The sequence below is a fragment of the Neolamprologus brichardi genome, chromosome 5, assembly GCF_056152115.1.
Source record: "Neolamprologus brichardi isolate AB-2024 chromosome 5, ASM5615211v1, whole genome shotgun sequence".
NCBI lineage: Eukaryota > Metazoa > Chordata > Actinopteri > Cichliformes > Cichlidae > Neolamprologus > Neolamprologus brichardi.
Genome location: NC_142108.1, coordinates 20,747,439 through 20,770,008, shown reverse-complemented (window position 1 = coordinate 20,770,008; position 22,570 = coordinate 20,747,439). Strand labels below are relative to the sequence as shown.

Below are 22,570 nucleotides of genomic sequence, written 5' to 3'. Positions count from 1 at the left end.
TGTTGGTCAAAGGAGGTGGTGAAATGCTAAAAAGAAGTGGCACGATCAAGTCTGAAAACAAACCAGACGTCAGTCCCGCATCAAATAATCCTCCACGCACAAGGTCAAGCACGCGGCTGCAGATCGCTTGCGGCGGCCTGACTGGCTGCAGTTTTGCAATCAGCAGGTTGACGCACACACACGACCAAATAGATCACTCAGCTGATGTATTACCAGATCTTTTCAAATGCCACAAATGCCATTTACCATCTTGCCAGTGTGCGAGTGTGATAAAAAATTTATGTCACTTGGTGCTCTCAGTCAGTAATTAAGAACAGCAAAAATGAAATCAGCGAAGCTGCCCAACCATAGAGGAGTACAAGGAGGTAGGGGAGACCGGGGATAGTTGTAACGTGGGTCAGTTGTAACACTTCCAATATCTCCAATCAGGGCTAAGTTTCAAATGATGTGACTCATCCTGTGCATGCCCAATTCATTTCTGCTATCACATGTGAAAAATCAGCACATTTGGTCAAACACAGACAATTTAACATGAAAAAAAGTAATTTGTATACCAAGTTTTTCTACTTTATTTCAATTTCTAATAGCATTATCTGCTTTGCAGTTAAACTCATCAAACTTAAATTATGTTATTTGTATGTCTACGGGGATATATTCTGTGTAGGTCTTTAGTGCTAATGTTTTAGCTGTTGGCTGTAATGTTAGCTAGTTCATGGCTATAGGAGTCTGGGTCAGTTGTAACAGCAACAGTCTGGGTTAGTTGTAACAATAATGCAGATGTTACAACTTACCACACTATTACTTTAACTTATATTAAACAAGTTTGGGCAACGAAATCAGCAGAGAGAGGTTCACTGGTCACCTTTGTATATGCGGTTAATGCCATTGGCAACACAATTCCTCCACTGTTTGTGTTCCCACACATTCGTTATGCAGACCACTGTGTCAGAGATGGACCAGTAGGAAGTACTGGTAGTGGAAATAAATCAGGATGGGTGCAAGAAACAGATTTCCTCATCTTTCTGAAGCACTTTGCAAACCACACCACGGTAAGCCATGATAAAAAGTAATGGAATTGCGATGCTGGTGAACAACTACATTTTTTCAGCTTCATTGTTATGTTCATTGGTGCAAGAGTTGTAGGTTATAATGCCCACTGAGCCAATGAGGCCAAACTCAAGGAAGACCAACCAAAATTAATGAAATATTCAGTTGCAGAAAATTCCATAATTTGTCTTTTTTGGGGGGTTGGCATATGTTCAAAAGCTAGATTTCTGCATTCTGTCACACACACACATAGCTACATAAATGGCTCTAAGTGCATTCATGTGTTGAATAAACAAAAATTACATGTTAATGTTTTGTTAGTACCCTTATTTCATTGTGTTACATTTCACCCCAGGATATGTTACAACTAACCCAGACTATGGGGTTAATTGTAACATTTCACTCTTTGTGTTTGAGACCATACCATGCAATGGTTAATTGTGCTGCAGAGAAAATAGCTGCACTATTTAATAGCCGAGACATGTAAATACTTTGCATTACATTTTGAATCCACTACCTTAAAAGAGCTCTAATTTATAGACAGAAATGTCAAAAATGTTACAACTATCCCCGGTCTCCCCTACTCCTGATAAATTCTAGTATATAAAAAGTACCTATTTGCACGAAAGGGTACACATCAATATCTCAAATTTGAATAAAACATCTGCAAACAGAACGTGCGATCTAGAACTGATCTCAGTACACTCAAAAAAATATGTTTGTTACGTAAATACAATGCAAAATTTTTAATGGAATCTGGCGATTTAGGTAAGCATATAACCATTATCAATTATTATTATTATCAATTAATTAGATAACATTTCATAGCTTCCTGCAGGCGCTCGCATTACTTACATGAATCTCAAGATGTTGCTTTTCCTGGTTAAGTCGATGTTTTGTCTCTTCACGCTGAATTGTTGATACAGTTTATATATTATATGGTATATTATATATTTTAAAAATATTTTTAATAAAAGTATTATTATTAAGCGTTCTTCTCCATAAACCATGTGTGGGACTAATAAAGGTTATCTTATCTTATCTTATCTTAAACTTGCTGTTTATGTCCAGCAGATGGAGCTGGTTTGATATGTTGCTGCTGTTCTTTTATGGCATTGCAAAGGAAACCGCAGCTGATGCAGGGGAGTAGTTTAGCAGTTTTATAGGTGTCTATATATATCTAGTCTCTAATGTGTATATTTACATTTCAAGGAAAATACATCATGATTACAGTCATACTGATATTGGTGTGAGGCTACCAAAATGTGCTGGAGCAAGGTGATGCTTTTTTTTTTTCCCAAGTGAGGAAATATAATATTCACGTTTAGCAAGTGTGGTTAAATATTCAAGCCATTAAAGATAAAGTGAGTGGTCAAAGCTGTCAGAGGTATAGCTAAATTCAGCCAGCAAAAAAGCGTCCTTTGGCGCTGAAAATCATTTAATATATAAAACAAGTTTTATTTGCGCCTGTTGTAGCTGTGATAGGAGCGTTAATTTATTTAGGATGAGAGCGGGTGGGTTGCTCTCCCAGTTGTTCTGGTTGTGTCCTGTAGATCTTCAGACTACACACTATGAATACATAAAGCTAATCTCTATATGTTTCCAGTTCTTCATAATAATATTCATCGGCCCATAAAGAAACAAGGAAGCGTGTCTTTTCTCAGGCGCAAATCGAGCGTTGGATGCAATTGCGCAATTGGCGCAGTCGGTAATTTTGTGTTGTTTTGTTCATCATTCGGGTCAGTCGTCAAACGCATCCAGCAAACGGTTGTCTCACCCTCCAAATTCCACAGAGTCTCCATCAGTTCCAGACATAACTCTTGTCCCAGTATATAAAACTGGGACAAGTTTTATACACTGATTTTTCTATTTTTCTGAAGTTGGCTCCAGATTACAGTAAAAACTGCTCCTGCACTTTATTATTTTTGTTAGTAGGCTACCGTACTTGTTCCTTCACCATGCTTGTTCATTTGCGATCACCCGCAGAACCCTCCGCCCTCATCGGCGCATTTTTTGCGGTTGAGTCTTAGTAAATCTGTCATTTGAAGTGTTTATTGCGTCAAGAAGTGGATTCTTTCATAAAGTAAGGCATTTCTATGTTGCGCAGTCACTGGTGTTATGGTAATCTATCAATCTTTCATCAGAACTTTTGATCCTCTGTTAAAATTACTTCACTATTTATAGAGACTCAGCATTCACTGTTTGTATTTTCAATAAAAAACGCTCCTGCTTAAGTGGACAGGAACACTTCATTTCTTAACCAGACTGTTATTCTGGAACTCTGTGTTTTTTCATTCACATTATTCTATCATACATAAATGAGTGAGCGAGCTATGCCTATGACTTGCTGTGCAGGGTAACTAATCAGATATTGCGGCACTTTATGTGTTTTTACACAAATTTTACTTGTATTTTATTTAATTAATGACATGATTAATTAGTTGGTTGTATAATGACACATTTATTTAATTATTAATGTATTTATTGATATAATTTGTCACTTTTAGGCCTCTGCTATAGCACTACAGGAGCGGTGTAAATCAGCAGGTTCCCTGTTTTAGCTGGATTAATGCTTGGTGATATCCTCTCTAATGTAACTGTGCAGCTGACAAGGAAGCAGATAAAAGAATACAAGAAGAATTTTTTTTTTAAACATATTAAGAAACATACTTTGAATTTCCAGGTCACTTTTATTTATCTGAGCACTCGTGTTTTCAGCTTTCTCGAACCTGATAACAGCTTGCTGGCACTGTTAGCTAAAGGTCGGGGAATTACTACACACATAAGAAACTGTCCTCTGAGTTTCTAAATACCCACCACACATGTTATGGGATCGCAGCCAGTCAGAGAAAAGATATTCTGGTCTGCACTAAACTGTTGGACAGATGAATGAACAGACGGAGCAGCAAAGCTGCAGGAAACCCCAAAGAAGCCAAAGAAGAAAACTCTGACTAATTTTGAAACCTAATGATATTAATGAGGCAACACTGAGGCGAAAAAATAATTCTTATTTAGGCTATCTCAAATGAAAATTTGCCTTAAAGGGAAATTCTGTACTCTAATTGGCATTTAATCGGTTAGAGTGGATAAGAATAAAAAAAAACCAGTTGTGTTTTTCTTTAATTATAATTATTTAATATTTATTATTGGATATTTCTTTTTAAACTTGATGTAGCAGGAGTGGAGAAGACGTGGAGAAGAACATCTCTCTCACACTTTAAATCAGATTAAATATTAATACACAAAAACTGAACTCTTACATTTGGGCTAAGAATTAAAAAATAAACATAGATGTCATACTGAGGTCATAATGGGATGGTACCCCTCCTCCTCCTCCTCCCTCCCTCCCTGCCTCTAATTGGTCAGCTCTGACGGGATTACACACCAATTTCCTCAACGGAACACTGTGAAGTTAAACCCTCGGACATCCAGGAAGGCAAAGAAGGTAAAGTCGACCGCGGTTAGTTTTCTGCGCCCCAAAAGAAGCTGTGGATAGATCAGATGTTAATGTTTGACACTAGAGAACAGGTCAGGTGTATGCTCGCCGGATTAAATGTGGTCTCTGCTGATGGTCGCCGCTGCGGCTGCTGCTTGTCCCGGGGTCTGCAACACTAATGACTGATATGGCTTCTTAACACACCCGCGTTTCAGTGAAACTGCTCGTCATATTCCTGCGGTTTGGAGAGCTGCTCGTCATGATGACTCGGATTTTCTGGGGAACAATTTTACTCATTAGCGGTGAGTAGCCAACCCTGTAGAAAAGCGTCCGATTGTAATCTCACTCGTGAAAGTGACGTCAAACGCTGTGTTCAGTGTTGAAAAACAATTAATTAGAAATTAAACAAAGTTAATAAGCTTGAATGTGAGCATTCCTCCCCCTGTGCTTTTTTGGGCTCTATTATTTAACGTTATATAATCATTAAATTCAATAACTTTATTATTTATTTATTTTAAATGGCTTTAGTGGGTGGGTGTGTTTTAACTTATGTGGGTGATCTACTTGGACTAATTATTCTATTGACTATATTTGTGACTGGAAGGTGAAGAGTGTGTGCAGTCACATTTCTCATAATCGTTTGGTGTCAGTCATCACCTTAAACAATAAACCACCGCTTCTATTTCTAGGATCTATTTTCAGTTTTCCGGTTGTAATTGCGTGTCTTCATGGGACCAGCTGTATTTATAGTGCTTTCATCTCATCCTTTTAGTGGGTGCTTGACCCTGTTACTATTGTTGGGTGCCTGTTACTCAATGAAGCATTAATATCAAATTGAAGAGTAAGTCATAATGGTCCATGAGTAGACTGTTAGATATAACCTTCAGGTTGATCTAATAAGGAGAATATAAGACACCTGGTTTTCATTTGGAGGGGTATGGAAGCTGCTTTCTGCCACTAAACAAAAAAAACATTATTATTGTTAATATTTCTTAGCCATCCATAAGTCAGAATTTCAGGTTATTCTGTTACTGTCTCAATTTTGAGTAATTTTCTCAGAGGTTTGAGTTGGGAAGTGGAAATTTTGGCTTATAAAAGGAAGAAAAATATTTTTTTTTTGGTCAGAAACAAGCTTCTATCAATGGCCAGCAATCAGATTATATTAATATGTATTAAAAATATTTCTATAGGTACTTTTACAATATGTATGGTACTCGATAGTGAGTTAACAGTGAAATTTGTGGTATTTTTGTCCTGCAGGGTTTGGGGTGTTAATCCTATGTGTGTGATATTCACACTATACCTGCCCTACATTAACAGCTGTTTATGTTTCTCTCTGCAGGCTCTTTCTTTACCTTCGGAGCAGGGCACAGCAGTTCAGTAACTATTGAAGCCAATATTTCCATCAGTATAAACTCCACTGCTCCTCCAGATGCCTCCAGTAGCAGTTCTGCAACAACCAGCAGCAGAAGCACAAGTACAACAATTCCAACCACAACCAACATCCCTACAGTTAAAAGTAAGCAAGTCATGATCCATGAAAATCTAAGGTCATGATTGAGATGTTTTCCACATGCCGCTGTCCTTTTATCCACTCTCTCTGTATCTGTAATCATATGTTAACAGGTTCTCTCTTTATAGTTGGACCAAGGCAGACAAATGCAACAGTTACTGATGCCACCATTTCTATTAATGCCACCTCCTCTGCTGCTAACACCTCAGCAAGCAGCTCTTCAACAAACACCAGCAGCAGCGCAACCAAAAGCCTCACTGGAACCACTACTACCAACATCCACCCTGTTAAAAGTAAGTTTCAGTATATGAGTGTCACAAGTACGTGAAGATGCAGAGGAAGTCTAGGGTTGCTGTCAAACCATCTATAGGAATGTTTCCTGCATTTCACGTCATATTTCTGTTCATGGCAGCACCCATATACTCTCACTGCAATGTTTCCCAACAGTGCATTAACATTACGCAGACAGTGTGGCGCGCGCTGATAATTGATCCTCTTAGTGCGAGTCAGGGAACAATTATGTTAAATGAAAGATTAGGGCCAGTGTATATGAGCAGGATATAATTAGCTGTTTTACAAAAGCTGCACCTACAGTGTTGAATTATCATCTGAAAAACACCTTTTCTTGCCCTAAAGGATGTATTCATTCTCAGTCCTACTTCAAATTGCCATCAAAATCACATGGAAAGTGAGAGGGGTTGTCAGGCAGATGCCTCAGGCACAACGGAGCGCTTTCACAGAGTCTGAAAGGAGGAGACAATACATGTAGACTGCAGTCCAACAGCCCATTTACCGTTGGAATGAAGTGTGTGACGAAGGCAGCGTGTAATACAACTATCTGTCTGGATGTTCATTGCTCTCACAAAGTGGCATCTGTTTTTGGATGGTTGTGCTGCATTCACATTTGTTTGAGTCAGTAGTGTAGGAATTTGGTTGGCTGTACTGCCTATGTAAAAGAAATGTCATGTTTTGTCCTTGTGTTCATTTAATCGGTTATTTTTGTCCTGTTGTTTTGTTTCACAGGGAAAGCTGAGATTGCTGCTTGATAAAAAAGCTGCATTGTAGGCTTTATTTTTTTTGTTAAGAACAATGTAACCTGCAGGGATGGGCACTCAGTCCCAGTAAGACTGATGGGAAAAGATTTTGTTTGCATGCTCCCACTGGGGGTTTTCATTGACGTTCTTTACTGTAATTGTTCCTCTCAGGTACAATGAAAGACGTGAGCCACCACAAAGCCGTCCGCAGCTGGGAACTAAAGTCTACCGTTTGTGGCGTGGGTGTGTCAACTGTAGGATTTCGTAGGTGGTGTTGTTTCAGGTCTTGGTAGATTTATACTATTTTTAGAGTTATCACATCCACCTTTGTCATCCTGACTATTGTGAATACAGGCACTGGGATTGCATATGATTTACAAATCTTGGGTAAAATTTACAGATATGAAGAGACTGAGTTAAAATACTGAGCTCCTGTAGGCTGTTCATTTACTATGGGTACCGTAATATTAAGCAATCTGTTTTAGCCTCCTTTTGCTTTCAGACCTGTCTTAATTCTTCATGGCAAACACTCATCAAGGTGTTGGAAACATTCCTCAGAGATTTTGGTCCATAGTGACACGACAGCAGCATGGTGTTGCAGATTGGTCCACTGCACATGATGTGACTTTCTCATTCTACCCCATCCCAAAAAGTGCTCAGGTGTTACTAAGGGAACCAAAGTGTGCCAAGTAAATATCCCGCATGCCTTTACATCACTATCCTGAACCTACCATCTGAATGTTGCAGCAGGCGCTCATCTGTCCAAGCATGTTTTTCCAGTCTTCTTCTGACCAATTTTGGTGGCGCCAGGCAAATCTTAGCCTCAGTTTCTTGTTCTTCAGGATCTGCTTCAAGGTTTGTCAAGTTCTGCATTCAAAGATGCTTTTCTGCAAACCCTGGTTGTAACAAGCGGTGGAGTTACTGTTGCCTTGCTTTTGGCTTTAAGCAGCCTGGCCATTCTCTTCCCATCACCTCTGGCATCAACGAGGCATTTTTACCCAGAGAGCTGCTGCTGCTTTTTCAGTCCATTTGCCGTCAGACCTAAAGATGATTATGAGAGCAGGTCAGCAGTTTCTGAAATGCCACCACCAACCAAACCACATTCAAAGTCACTTAAATCACCTTTCTGCTCCATTCTGATGCTTCAGGTCGAACCTGACCATGTCTACATGCCTAAATGCACTGAGGTGCTGCCATGTGATTGACTGATTATTATTTGTGTTACTGGATTGAACAGGTTTACCTATAAAATGGATTTCTAATAGCTAGCTACTCTACCAAAAGACTTTCATTTTGGTTATTAGCTTCAGTGTGAAACACTACTGCAAAAACACTCTGTCAACTTTAAACATGGTAACATCATTAAGATCAACAACATGAAGAGTAACACCAACATTATGTCTCATCTCAACAGAGTTTGTAGCAGCAGCGGTTCGGTCTCATTTCGACGACTGTCCAGACTCCCACCGACACTTCTGCTTCCACGGCACGTGCCGCTTCCTTATACTGGAAGAGACACCCGCATGTGTGTAAGTTAGTCGATTTATGCTTATAAAACACCACCTTTGCATCCTGTTTGTGGTTCTCACATGAAAAACAACAATTTTACAGTTTAAAGCTGAAACTGTTTGAAACTGAAATTTAAGGCACTGCAATCCTGCTGATGTACAACCTGCTGTTCAAAAGTGTTGCAACACTGAGCAAAATGTAAATCCAAAGAATTATTTGAAAAACACATCAACGTCACACTGAACAGAAAATGATACCAAGGCAGTGTTACGTGAGCAAGATCCCTTCATCACCTCTGCCTTTGGTGACAGTCTGCACTTTGGGAATGAGGAGACAAATTGCAGATGTTTTGAAATCTAAATCCATGTGATTATTAATTGCTGTAGAATATCAGGTGCTCAAAATTTTGAGATCTCCTGTTTTTTTTCTTTTTGTTTGTTTTGTTTTTTTGGTTCATAAAGCTCCAAACACTTAAACAAGTCAGGACTGAAAGCAGACCAACTAAGCAGTCTTTTTTTTAATATATTCTTCATTTGGTTTGGGATCGTCTTGTGGAAACAATTAAGGCCTGCTTGAGCCATTAGACCATCAGTGAGTGCATCATAATCTTATTCATGTCAAAGGAGTCCGCAGTGTTTTATTATCTCAAATACACAAATACATATGGTTTAGTCTTTATGGCAGAATCTAAAGCTGCTTTTGTGGATAAAAATACAAACTTTTGTCACTGATGTTGATTTTTTTTTTTTATTATTATTTTATTCCTGAGCTAACGCGATGATGTCCAGTACAGTGGCCCCAGTTTTCAGCCCTGAAAATTGTGGCCATTTGTGGCCAGTTAGTTTTTACAGAGTGTTTCTTGGATTTTGTGAATCTTTTATTATGTCATATACCAATATAGATAATTAAATCTCCATATTTGCATAATTGTTGAAGTTTGACCATTCTGGTGTCTGTGGTATCAGTATGATTGATTGGATATTGGATGAAATCACAATCTTTAACTACAACTGTTGTAACTTTCCATTTTAGCCAGCGGTGGTGTCATGAATGTCCATCAGAGGCTCCTTTTCATCCAGATTTTCTGTGTTGCAGATGTCATCCAGGCTTTATCGGGATGAGGTGTGAGCATGCAGACCTCCTCGCTGTAGTTGCAACCAATCACAGGCAACAGACCATTGCCACGGTGCTGGTGTTGTGTGTGATTGGGTGTGTTCTCATCATGGTGTTATGTACAGTCTTACAGTAAGTTATATAAATATCTTGTGCTGTAAGCAACAGATTAATTGAAAATAAGATGAAATTGATGCCATAGTGAGTTTGCTTGGTTCTGTTTTTCTTCCAGCTGCTGGTGGAGACAGGAGTGTCGCAGGCGCAGCCACGCACATCACTATGTTACAGAAAAGCACGGCGTGTCCTGCTGTCCATCTGAGAGTGGTACTTGACTTTACTTTCTTATTGCAAAGTGCATTTTTAACTTCATAGTTCCATTTACACACTGCAGGGGATGCAGTGTCCATTAGATGAATATGAGAGGGTGGAAGCTGAGAGCAGTGAAGACTGTGGGCAACTAATATGGGCTGTCAACATTTGCCGTGTTTGCACAGAGTCTGCATCCATTTATCTGTCTGTGATTACGGTTAAACATTTCTGTTATGGACATTAGTTTTAATGAAATCATTTCTGTTTCTCAATACTTCCTGACAGCTGTGTGTGGCTCAGAGCTTCTGCATTAAGCACAAACAGGCCACAGAGATTTCTAGTAAGATATTGTCAGGGACCCTTTTTAGACTAGTGAACACCAATCTGTGAACATGTTTATGGCTGGTGTAACTGGACAACAATGCAGGTAGAAGGTGCAATCACAAAGATTCAAAATGCTGGGAAACAGACATTAAAAAAACTTAGCAGATAAATATATATCACATAACGTTTTTTCTTTCAAGGTCAACTTTGGACTGCTTGGAGTACTTTTATTAGTAGTAGTTTTTAAATTCTTATATTTTGCCCTCAGTTACCCCTTTGAACTGAATTTATGATGTGCGCTTCACCCCACCCAGGCAGTTGAGGCAGCTGGTGGCCCCTCCCCGACTGCAGTTCTGCTGTAGCACTCTTCCTATTGCAAGGGAGTTTGTTCTTCCCACTGTTGCCAAGTGCTTGTGTTGGGTTATGTGTTATAATTTTGTAGGATCTTCACCTTGCTATATAAAGCAACTTGATTGTGTAGGTCTGGCCAGTAAACTGTGTGCTGGTGCATGCTGGCAAAATATACTACTTTAAAAGTCTTGAACCGTTGATTACTAGAACTTTGAATTCAGTTAAAAGTCTCGCTCCTGCTCCTGACCTCTCCATCATTGGGATTGCAAACTGTGGGCTCTTCAGGTTATAGATGGAGACCCAGCTCTCATCTGCAGTGACGATCCCTGTGACAAAGGTTCGGTTAGTTGATAGTGATTGTTATTTTTAGATGATTTCCATGAGGGAGCTAAAAATAGAAGGCTCTCTGGAAGTAGGAAAGGGGTCCAAAAAGCAGAGTTTCTATGAAGAAAAAAAAAAAAAATCATTATACCCCATGTACCACAACAGCGTCACCAATTTAATGTTCGTCTTTTTTGTGGAATTTGTTGATAACCTTCTGAATATTAACTATTTAGACAATTCCTTAACATAAACATAAATGTTTGGGCTTTGTCTTTCAGTGGTCTGAGAAAACATCTCACTTGAACATGAGCTCTTCGTATCATGCCGTGTTCAGTCTTCCTCATCTGCCTGGTCCTCAAACCCCACGGCTTGCATCCAAAGTGGTACAGCTGGCCAGAAGGGAAGTGATAATACAGTATCTTAAGTGTGACTGAGGTAGGCCTTCTTCATGTGGGAGGTTAAATGCTCCATTTCTCCTATCTGATGACTGAGACCTTTTGGACTTCAACAATTAGGGATGTGTTTGCTTTGCTCTTTGATTCTACGAAAATACGAATTGCAGCAGACTGTTTGACCCTCTGAGACTGTTTGACCCTCTGAGACTGATGCTGCCGCCAAATCCTGCATGAGAAGAGCCCTGTGTGTCCTGATTAGAGTTTATGGCTGGCCTAAAGGACATGGGAATTTATCTATAAGGCCATTAATCACCATGTGTGGATGCTGAATAGAAAAGGCGTTTATTTCAAGCTGCAGGACAAGAATAATTCACTTGAGTCATACATCCCCAATTCCTATTTTTGTCTTTTAATATCTTTGCACATTTTCATCAGAACACTATGAGCACGAAGGACATTTTAATAATTTATGGTGTGGGGAAACCGGTGCTTTAACATGTTTTAGTGTCTGTTTTTAGGGAAGGAACTCACTTCACTCGACAGAAGTAGAAATTGTTAGACTCATGCACATTGATTTCCTGATCTTAAATCAAAATTTATATGCAGAGACTGCAGCTTTAAGTTATTCCTGTAGCGTTTTTGATGAAACTTTCTTTATTGCTCCTGAAGCGAAAATAGTTGTCAGTTTCCGTTTTTTAATTCCTAAGCTGTACCTGTACATGTGCATGCATCAGAGGTTCTTTTTTTCCCTTCTTTTTTTTAAATTTGCAAGCAAGAACTCTACCAACACGAGTGGCCACTTTATCCTACAGTACCTTTGGAAAATTGCACTCATCTGCAAGCTTCTTCACTGCTTATAAAAAAGCTAAACAAAACAGCACTCACTGCACGATGTAGACACTTAAACGCATCCACATACGAGAGATGCCGTTTCTAACTGCCTGAACGAGCACTGATGGGACAAAGCACGCGGTTTGCACATATACCCCTAAGCATGCATGCACTGAAATCACAGCTTTTATTTTAAATGCAAAGCATACGAGCGCCGTGTTTATAGCAATGCTCAAAAAAAAAAAAAAAGGAAAAGGGAAAAAAGCCTCTGAAGTTTAAAGTGGTTATTTTGAAATTTCTAAATAATTTTATGTTACTGGTGAGGGAATTAAAGGACAAACTGACACTATTGTGAAGCATGTGCACATGCTATGTGTGTTCACTGTGAATGTGATGGCGTTTCTATGCCAAAAGCCTCTGAGTGGATGATAAACTTGTCTTTGTTTACAGTACGTGATTTTTGCATTGCAGAATTTGCATGTCTATTGCAGGATTGAAACCGATATATTTGGGGGATTTGCTGGGTGAACACATCCCGCTGTTGAGCTTCTCATGCATTATCCCTTTATGGTGCCAGACTTATGCTGGCACAACTGGAAAGCCTCCATTATTTGTTTTCCAATGAAGAATTAAATATGCAAGTGTGTGTCTGTCTCTTTCATATGTCTCTTAATTGCTGTTCCATCTCTCAAGTCTCTTTTTCTATTCCTTGCGTGACCTTCTTTTCACTTGTGAAGCTCTCGCTCTCTCAAAATACCCTAATTTTCTGATCTACTCTATTTTTCTGTTCCACTGAATATTTCAAGATGCAATAATGCCAACACAGAACTCTGAACCCCAGGCACATTTGAACAAAGAGCTGCAGTCTTGAGTGCTTTTATGGCTGAGGGAAACGTTTTGTCCAGCTTCTGCTATATAGCCATTCAGCCTGTTTATTTATTAATTTCTTTATTTCACAGAATCTATACCCATTCACATTCAAACATTCATCCTCCAATATGAGGCCGCTTCACGTGCTGAAATGCTGAGCTTTTGTTTTGATTGTAAGTTACTGGATTGACATCTTCCCTCGTGACATGCTGCACCTCCTGCTCTTCCCTTTGGCTCTCTGCATGAGAAGCTTGGTTTTGTTTCTTTTGCAATCCCATTATGCCTGCAATTGGATTTCTGTGGAGGCCTTTAGAGCCGTCTGGCTGAGCTACTAAACCAGCTTTGAATTAAGCAGCTCTTACGGATGACTCCCTAAAGATATACAATACCCTTCAACGTACAAACAGTCGGACGGGGAAAACATTTAACTGGACACGACTCAAAGAAAGTGAAAATACGACTTGGGGAAAATAGTTTTATGAACACTGTGGGAGGGGTGTCGTCTTTTTTCTTCTTCTTTCTTTTAAAAATGAAAAACATTAAATCTTTTTTTGGAAGAATGTCAATCCGTATTCTATAAGAGGCTGGAGCTTGCTGTAAATAGCGATTCCACTTTGGTCTCTCTGCAGCTCTTTTGATCCTCAGTCCAACATTCCCAGTATCTGCCTTTGACCAGATGGTCAAAGTGGGTACTTACAAAGGTATTAGGGTTAAGCAACCCTGCCTTGTTCCCCTCACTGCTAAGCACTGAAAAATATCATTAGGGATGATCAGAGCTTTTTAGCTCTTGTAACGCAGCCTGCTAATGAATAACCTTTTAAAGAAATGTACCTGCATAGCTGATGCTGAGCAGAAATTGAGAGAATGCAGGCAACTTGTGACTTGACACAATCAATTGCAAATACATTTGCTGCCAACAATTCATAGCAGCTCTGCTCAAAGCAGATGGTTACTCGGTTGTTTTGTATAATTTCCCTAAATGTGGGGACAAGTTCCAAATAACCGATTATTTAAAAAGATGGTAAAATAATTGACATGTCCCGAGTGCTGCAAAAACATTTCTGGGCTTGTCTTCTAAAACAATTCCTCCAGTGGTTAATATAAACTTCTTAATTTAAAAAAAAAGTTGTAGTCCTCAGTTATGTTTTCCACTGGCACTACCTTGGTGCCAACAGACATTTTAGCCTGATGGTGCAGATATGACATTACAGAGAAGCAAAGACACAAACTATAGACTTCAGTGATGATTTTTTTTTGCAGTCACCCACCTTAAAGTCACTGACATCAATAAAATATAAATCAAGTCAATGCACACAGCCATATAGACGTGCTCAATATGACCTCACTGGTTATTTGTGCTGGTCTTATTATTTCAGAAACTACTGATCAACTGGGATCTTTCTCAAACAAGCATCTTTAGGGTTTACAGAGAATAGTTGGTTAAAGAGAAAATACCTAGTGAGCAGCAGTTCTCTGGGGGAAAATGCACTGTGGCTACTACAGGTCAGAGAATAACCAGACTCCTTTGAGCTGATAGGAAGGCAACAGCATCAAAACACGTTACATCCAAGGTATGCAGAACAGCATCGCTGAACGCACAACACCTTGAACCTTGACGACCACACAGTGACTTCAGTCAAACAGGAAAATTAACACATTTGGACAGTAGATTAGGTAAAAAAAGTTGCCTCGTTTGATGAGTCTCGATTTCTGCTATGACAGTCAGATGGTAGGGTCAGAATTTGGCTTAAAACATCAGAAAACCATGAATCTATCCTTTGGGACACTGTACCAAATGACCTGATTATTATTGCTCAACATGTCCACTCCTTTATGACCACAGTGTTCCCATCTTCTAATGTCACAAAGCTCAGATCATCTGAAATAGTTCTCTTGGACATGGCAACGCACTAAAATGGGCTCTAGTCTCCACACCTTAATCCAACAGAGCACCTTTGGGATGTGGGGAACAGGAAATTTGCATCATGGATGCGCACATGCCAAACAGCATATCAACATGGACCACAATCTCTCAGAAATGTTTTCAGAACCTTGTCGAAGGTCTGACAGTTTGCTGCCTCACTTCATATTCTCTATTTTCAGAGACACAGTATAGTTAGAGGTTTATTTTCCCAACATATTTTATAATACAAAGACATGAAAGGTGCACATACATATAACCATACAATGTTAATATTTCTTACATTTTACATTACATTTTTCTATCAGCATTTCATTTGTCTTATGAGGATGAAGTAGTTTGATATACTTAAGTCAACAGTCCATACATTATTTCGCTAATTAAGCCAGTTTGTTCTGAGTAGATTTCACTTGACACCATTTGTTTCTACTGTAACCAAACAAATTTCCCACGTGTGGGACTAAAGGTTATCTTATCTTATGACTCATGTTAGTTCATATGCTGCTGGAGCCGTGACGGCAGCTCATCCAGTGAACTCAGCCGATGCTCTCGAGGAACATCTAGTTGGCCATCCTTATGTCTATCTAAAAGGAAGCCGTGAATACCCATAGACCGAGAAGTGAGGTAATCATTAACATAATGGTCCCCAATATGAGCTACTCTATCAGCTGGCACACCACATTTTTGCAGTGCCTGACTAAAGATGGCTGGACTGGGCTTTGCTACACCAGCCTCTTCTGATGTTATTAAAAAGCTAAAGTATGACAGCAGCCCACAAACGTGTAGGATGGCTTCCAGGCGGTTGTCAAAGTTGGACACCACACCCAGCTTCAGTCCAAGAGAAGAACAACTCTCCAGAGCCTTCTTTGAGTCTGGAAATACCTGAAACAAAGGAATATTATACAGTTTAACATGACATTCTCCAAACATTGCAGGCAAAGTTTAAGTTGCTTTACAAGTCAGATATTTAATGTGATATGTTTTTCTGGTTCAGTATGTAATGCTTATTATGATGATTATAGTTAAAAAAAAATACACATCCTGTAGCCTTTATTTATATATTGTTGCATAAAATTTAAAAAAGCATTATTCGAGGAACTGTTTAAAATCTTTAAACACGGTGTTTTAAGTGTATGAACGTGTCAGTGATCATTTACCTCCCAGTTATCTGCGCTGCAGAATTTGTGGTAAAGATTGTTGGCTATTGTGTTTAGCAACTCTGGCTCCTGTACACCACACTGAGAGAGAGTGTCCCACACCACCCCCCTCCACCATGACTGTCCATTCAGGCCCTGACTGATGCCATAGTTTGGGTATCTACTGGAATACTGTCGATAAACCTGCCGGAAAGCGGCGTCGACCTCCACAGGACTGAGGCTCAAGCCCATACGCTGTGCCTCCTTGCAGTACTGCTCTCCCACAGATGAGCGCACCTTCAGCAGGGTGTCCTTCACATCCCATAGCACCCAGTGCAGAGGAGCTCGCATCACACCTGATGGACACCAAAGAGAAGACAACAGCTGAGCAAAATATGAGTTATCTAATCAGGCTGTTTCTCACAGAGAAACGTGTTTGAATATTATTAACATTATTTATTTTCTTGCTACGGGAACTGTTTGTCAGGGTGACGATTTTAAGACATTCAAAACTGCTGCTGTAATACTAAGCGTGACCAATTTGACCACTGGTCAACAACATTTTCTGTATTTTTTATTACACTTTTATTACTGAATATGTTTTAATTATAGTCTGACACATATAACAACATGACCAGCCTGAAGAGGCTCAGAGGACATCAAGAACAAATAACCAGACAATGAACAGAAAACCAAGAAAATATTTAAACCTGGCATCTTTTCAATTTGAGTTTTTTATTTTTTTTATTTTTTATACAGCCCACATTTAACGTTATTTATATTGTAAGGTAGAGATATATACCTTACGCTCAATACTGACATTTCGATGCTGTGACGAGCTTACAAAGTGTAGATATGCTGAAACACTGCTTGGAACGTCATTCAAAACTTGTTACGTGACCAGAGATGACTGAAGTTTTGGCCCATTTCACACCAATTTTAGTGTTTAAAAATGTAACTACACAGATTCAAATTTTATTCTACCATAGATGAAAAATGTCATCCATAGAGTTTATAATGTCTACATTTACCCTCCCTACAAAGTAGGCAACACTAAAATCCACAAAACCTGTGTGGTTCAAACAATAAACATAGCAGCCTTTTCTCAGTATATTTTATTTTATACATTGGCTTGTTGTGCATTACTAAACAGTGAAACACTTCATCTACTTCATCAGAGAGACACACAACCATCCAAACTCACGTTCACACCTATAACCAATTTAGAATACCCAAATAACTAACGATAACTAACCACATGTCTTTGGACTCTGGGAGGAAGCCAAAACTCACGCAGAAAGGTTCTGCCCAGATGGTGGAGGAACTCAGGACCTTCTTGCGGTAGGACAACGGTACTAACCATCATACCACGGTGCTGCGCGGGTCGTCTAATGCTATTGAAATACTTCAGATCCTTCTACTATCCACGTGCAGAGGTGTCTGATCTTCCAAGAATGGCGATATTATTTTCAAGGAGGACTGAGTGGTCAGTGTGCAATGACCTCATGTTGATCTCTAATCTGGAACATAAGAAAGTTCAGGTTGGCAGCACATTTACCATGGGGGTATACCCTGCTGGATACGTCCAAATCCTGTTTCGTTGTATAGCTCCAGGTTTCAGTTCAACTCATATTTGGTTTCAGTAACGTGTTTCTTGCCTCCGAGTTCACCATAATTGGATATGTACGAGTGGAGTTTGACAATAACTACGTAGCGTTTCTCTGACCAGTGTCCCGTGAAAACAAACTAACGTACCTGTCAGCACACAGCAGTTTAACAGCAGAGGCCAAAGCTTCACCTTACAGCAAAAACCTCAAATTAGAAAAATGCCGAAATGTTACTGAAGTCTTCTCAGCTGTCAACGAAAATAAACAGCGACTAAAGTTAGCTGCCTGCTTTCTTCTTCGTCCTCTTTTCCACTCTGTTCTCTGAGTGGCGGCTGCTACTGCCATCTTCTGAAACAAACCGTAAAAATTCACACACACAAAAAAACCAAACAAAAAAACAATAAAATACCAATTATTCTTCCACGTCTCCCAGCTTGTTACTACACACAATAAGCGGCTGTTTAATAATTCTGGTGGAAGCTCAGGTGGCGTTTCTCTACTTATATAAGGACTAAAATAGCGTACACATACATCCATTCCAGTAGATGGCGGTATGGCCAAAAAGAAGCAATGAAAAGCGTCATCATGTACGCATGCGCGTAGGCTCACGTGGAAGAAAGTGGCAGTAGAAACAAAACAACTGTCACTCGACAAAATTTCCATGAGATGTAGTCTTTTTTAATTAGTTTTATTATTTTTCCAAGACGTAAGTATAATCCGATGCTGCTGAATAATGGCAACTCCAGCTATTCGGATGTTTCGGAAGTTAGAGGGCCTGTTCTGTGTCTACAAACCTTCTGGTGTTCACTGGAAACTGGTACGGGACAGCATCGAGACAAATCTTCTTAAAGGTGAGTGTAGTTTATTTTTCACTGGTATCTTGTGGTCCTGTTATCAATCACCCATGCGTGCTGTTAAACTGAGGCATGATGCAGCTAATACTCAGCATGCCTTTAACTTAACACTTGAATGTCCTGTGCGTGTATTACACCTCAGGTTTGAATGCTGCGCCTTCCCAGCCACTTCCCCGCGAGGTTCGACTCTTAGCACAACCCAGACATGAGAGTGAAGCGTCCAAAGGACTCACGGTATCAGCAGTATCGGTTCCCGTACTGTCCAAGCACCCTCTGGGTATGTACATCCACCTTACTGAAAATTTTAACAAGTGTTGTCTCCGCTCTGAAGATACATTAAGATACATTTATCTGACCTCATGGTCCATGCAGCTGTTTTGTCAGCATCATTGTGAAAAATAGAAACCAGCTGCACTAACCTCGCATCCCTATCACTCCACCTCTAAAGTATAAACATCTTCACAACACAGTCAGATGCTTTAGTTTGCAGTAAATAATCTCTGCTGTATTTTCAGTGGAAATCATCAGGTGGCAAAGTTCACAGCCCTCCTTTTACAAAAAAAGAGACAAAACTTAAAATCTGTTACTTTTACAGAACAAGTGAAAAAAGTACACTCTCTTTCTTTTCTACAGTTTTACATGTCGCAACATTAAAAAAAATCCTCTGATCTCCAGCAAGTCTTCACATTTGGTAAATATGACCTCGGATGAACAACAGTGGATAACATAATTTTGTGTCATTGTTTATTTAACAAAAATTAAGCCAAATTTCAGAGGCAGTGTGTGGGAAAAAAATAAATACACAATTGTGTATAGACTTTGATTGATTGATCATCAGTGTGACCACCTTTATAAAAGCAGAAAGAGACAACAGAATTAGGCAGTTGTTATTACATATCAACCTGGGACATGTTATAAGGTCATGCCAAACAATCTGAAGTCCACCATTCTACAGTTGGAGTGATCATTATAATGATTATTATAATGTAGAGAGATGAGACCAAAGTGGAAATGTTTGGCCATAATGGTCATTGGCCATTTTTACACTCTGCCTCAGCATTTCAGAAGCCGAGATAAATAAATGAGACACAGTGTGTCGTGTTGTTGTTCATCTTAGGTTGTATTTGCGTCATTTTTGGTAGCAGATGATATTTGACACATAAAACCTTTGATTTAAAAGAGGTTTTACTTTCTTTTTCACAACTTTTTTTTCCACTTTGATATTGAACAGTGTTTATAACTGTTTTCTGTGGAGACACAGAAATAACAGATTTCTGTGTCTCCACCGTTTTACCCTGTAACAGGTCATCTATGAAATCTGGTTTCAATTTAGATGTGACTGGAGTAAATTAAACCTCAGGTGTAGTGAATAACACTGTAGTGAGTGAATATAATGTTTCATTTTGATTTTAGTCACAGGACCTGAATTCCAGCATATTCGAGTTGGAGTCGGACATCGCCTCGATACTTTCTCCTCGGGTGTTCTAGGTATAATTTGCTCATTTGAAAAAATTAATTTATTAATTACAGTGTTGGCATTCGTTTTGTGAATCATCTGAGAATATCCACATATTTCTAAAATGTAGTTCTTGCTGTTGGGAATGGAAACAAGGCGCTGAATGATTTCTACACCACAAGAGTGACGAGGGTAATTTGTAATTTTCTCTCAGACATAAACTGATGCAATTCAGATCCAATGCTGACAGATCCAATTCTACAATATTTCTTGCAGGATTATACCCTGGAGGCTGAATTTGGAACTGCAACAGATAATTTCACTAACACAGGTCGAGTTGTGGAAAGGTCCACTTATGGTATGAATCATTTCTCTTTTAGTTTGAGCTTCCTCAATCTTTCACTTAAAATAACAAAGTTTTTTTCGATAAAGTATCATGGCGGCACAAAGGTGTTGTGTTTAGAATTGTCACCTCACAGCAGGGAAAGGGTCTTGGCTACGAATCCACTGACCTGCTGGAGTCTTTGTGAGGACTATGTTCTCCCAGTCCTTGTGCTGGTTTCTCTCCAGTCCATAGACATGCATGTCAATTTAACTCAAAAATATGGTGACTCTTATGGTGAATCTAAATTGGCCGTAAATGTGAATGTGAGTTGTCTGTATCTCTTTGTTAGCCCTGCAACAGAATGCCGACCTGTACGGGGTGTACTCCACCTCTTGCCTCATGGCAGTTCAGGCCTGCCTGTGACTGAATTGTGTATGTGGTTTTAAAGGTTTTATAAGAGCAGTTCTAATTTATATACCTGAAGTGCAAGAATATAAGCAAAACACTTGTTATGTGAACTGATGTCCCTTTAAATATACTTAAAAAAAACTGTCTCCTAGATCACATCACACAGGATAAGCTGGAGAGAGTTCTGTCAATGCTGGAGGGAGTCAACCAAAAAACGTTGTTGACGTAAGACGTTAGATTTCTGTAAACCTAATAATGGCATCTTTTGCCCTCTGCTTTTGCATAAGACCCTCTGTAAATATTTGCAACAGTACTAAACAATAGTTTCTTTTTTGCTGTACAGGTATTCCAACATAGACATGCGCTCACAGGAAGCCTATGAGCTGGCTGCGCAAGGTTTACTGGGTCCAGAGGGGAAATCGACACCCATCTTGACCGGCTTGCGTTGCATTCGCTTCCAGCCTCCCAACTTCACATTAGGTAATCTTCACTTGAACACATGAAACATATTTGACAATTTAAAAAAAAAAAATGCGGGTCAGGTTTCAAACATGTCTCCTGTTTTTACAGAGGTGCAGTGTCTAAATGAGACTCAGAAGTATCTGCGTAAAATTGTGCATGAGATAGGACTGGAACTGCGTAGCACAGCAGTGTGTAATGGAGTACGACGCACCAGAGACGGACTTTTTACCCTACAGGACGCTCTGATCCATCACCACTGGACTGCTGCTGATGTCATGCAAGCCATCCAGTTGTATCATTCCACTAAGAAAAATAAAAAACGTTCAAAGGCAACGAACAAGACATCTGCATTACAAACATCTGAAGACAATATCACAGAAACTCAACAAAGTGAAATTAATGAAGGAGTGGCTAGGTAGATTGTGTAAAATAACTAGTCACTTAAGGCCTATCATTCACCTATGACCCGATCAAAAAAATTTTTTTATGACGCTGCATAACTTCCCACAGTTTAGCTCAGTCAGGAAAGAGGTTTGCAGACTAGAAATCCCGGTGAACATTTGACCGTGATTTGTATACAGGATGTGTATACAAATAACTGTAAACAGTTAAAGCAATACTTCTGTAAAACCCATTGAATTAAACCCAGAAGTCTGCACATATCAATCGATATAAAATTCACTGTGGTGGAAAACAAAAACTGTATTTTGCAATGCTGTAGTATTGCTTAATTCCTTAATGTTAATATTATTTCTTATGTTCTGAATGAATTTACAATAATAAAGACCAAAAAGAATGCACATGTTTGATTATGGTATCAGTTTAATTGCTGTGGGGGTTTTTTTGTTGTTGTTTTTTAGGTCTGTAGATGAGTTCAAATACATGCTTTACTGGCATAAATACTCCCCCAGCTGGCCAAAGGTCAACATTACACTTGTTTTGGTGGCTCCAGACATTGATTAAATTTAAACCAGTAATCTCAAACTAGTAGTGATTAGACTAACTGGAGTCATACTCAGGTCTGATCCTTGTTAAGTTTCAGTGTATGTGGGAAATAAACAAACCAAAGAAAAGCAGCCAGCTTTCCATTTACGAGAAATGATAGAGGGTCTCTGCCACAGGATAAAAATGGTAACTTGAAATTAAACCACTTTGCTTCAATTTAAAATGTTTGGGGTTTTTTTCACGGCATTATGGTGATGTCTAAGATTAAAGAACTTAGTAATGTGAAATTATTTATGGGGAAATGAGCTGAATCTTCAACAGCTCGTGCACAGCAGGGATCCAGCTCCAAATAGGCAAAACTGGAGCCCTGCAGGGCCTGAGCTGTTGTTCTTTAACTTTT

The 22,570-nt window shown here is 39.3% G+C and overlaps 3 protein-coding genes across 5 annotated transcripts; 2 read left to right on the top strand and 1 right to left on the bottom strand.

Moving 5' to 3' along the window:
* The first annotated feature begins 4,478 nt into the window (after positions 1–4,478).
* tgfa (transforming growth factor, alpha) lies at positions 4,479–12,815 on the top strand. Its single transcript, XM_035904608.2, has 7 exons — positions 4,479–4,785; positions 5,826–6,002; positions 6,110–6,289; positions 8,445–8,559; positions 9,635–9,784; positions 9,885–9,976; positions 11,239–12,815. The coding sequence occupies exons 1-7, from the start codon at positions 4,743–4,745 to the stop codon at positions 11,244–11,246; spliced, it is 765 nt and encodes a 254-aa protein (XP_035760501.2). The 5' UTR covers positions 4,479–4,742; the 3' UTR covers positions 11,247–12,815.
* Positions 12,816–15,183: 2,368 nt separating this feature from the next.
* Positions 15,184–18,063, bottom strand: hdhd3 (haloacid dehalogenase-like hydrolase domain containing 3). 3 transcript variants are annotated; one of them, XM_006783078.3, is made up of 4 exons: positions 17,869–18,063; positions 17,407–17,633; positions 16,135–16,469; positions 15,184–15,859 (listed from the first exon to the last, which is right to left on the bottom strand). In XM_006783078.3, the coding sequence occupies exons 2-4, from the start codon at positions 17,477–17,479 to the stop codon at positions 15,467–15,469; spliced, it is 801 nt and encodes a 266-aa protein (XP_006783141.2). In that variant the 5' UTR covers positions 17,480–17,633; positions 17,869–18,063; the 3' UTR covers positions 15,184–15,466. The 3 variants fall into 3 exon arrangements, with proteins under 3 accessions (XP_006783141.2, XP_035760470.2, XP_006783143.2); XM_035904577.2 differs by having other exon boundaries at positions 16,318–16,469; XM_006783080.3 differs by lacking the exon at positions 17,407–17,633.
* A 257-nt stretch (positions 18,064–18,320) lies between these two features.
* On the top strand, positions 18,321–22,367 carry trub2 (TruB pseudouridine (psi) synthase family member 2). Its single transcript, XM_006783081.2, has 8 exons — positions 18,321–18,571; positions 18,717–18,851; positions 19,988–20,062; positions 20,161–20,222; positions 20,307–20,388; positions 20,916–20,988; positions 21,107–21,243; positions 21,334–22,367. Exons 1-8 carry the CDS (start codon positions 18,454–18,456, stop codon positions 21,642–21,644), a joined length of 993 nt encoding a protein of 330 aa, XP_006783144.1. The 5' UTR covers positions 18,321–18,453; the 3' UTR covers positions 21,645–22,367.
* The last annotated feature ends 203 nt before the right edge of the window (positions 22,368–22,570 follow it).

Bases quoted from the DNA above. Each gene is read 5' to 3' on its own strand.
- tgfa (XM_035904608.2), top strand. From the start codon at position 4,743: ATGATGACTCGGATTTTCTGGGGAACAATTTTACTCATTAGCG. The intron at 4,786-5,825 runs GTGAGTAGCCAA...TTCTCTCTGCAG, and splicing joins AACAATTTTACTCATTAGCG to GCTCTTTCTTTACCTTCGGA. The intron at 8,560-9,634 runs GTAAGTTAGTCG...TCTGTGTTGCAG, and splicing joins GAAGAGACACCCGCATGTGT to ATGTCATCCAGGCTTTATCG.
- hdhd3 (XM_006783078.3), bottom strand. From the start codon at position 17,479: ATGATGGTTAGTACCGTTGTCCTACCGCAAGAAGGTCCTGAGTTCCTC. The intron at 16,470-17,406 runs GTGAGTTTTGGC...GGTGTCCATCAG, and splicing joins TCTGGGCAGAACCTTTCTGC to GTGTGATGCGAGCTCCTCTG. The intron at 15,860-16,134 runs GTAAATGATCAC...CCTTTGTTTCAG, and splicing joins GCAGCGCAGATAACTGGGAG to GTATTTCCAGACTCAAAGAA.
- trub2 (XM_006783081.2), top strand. From the start codon at position 18,454: ATGGCAACTCCAGCTATTCGGATGTTTCGGAAGTTAGAGGGCCTGTTC. The intron at 18,572-18,716 runs GTGAGTGTAGTT...ATTACACCTCAG, and splicing joins CGAGACAAATCTTCTTAAAG to GTTTGAATGCTGCGCCTTCC. The intron at 18,852-19,987 runs GTATGTACATCC...TTTTGATTTTAG, and splicing joins ACTGTCCAAGCACCCTCTGG to TCACAGGACCTGAATTCCAG.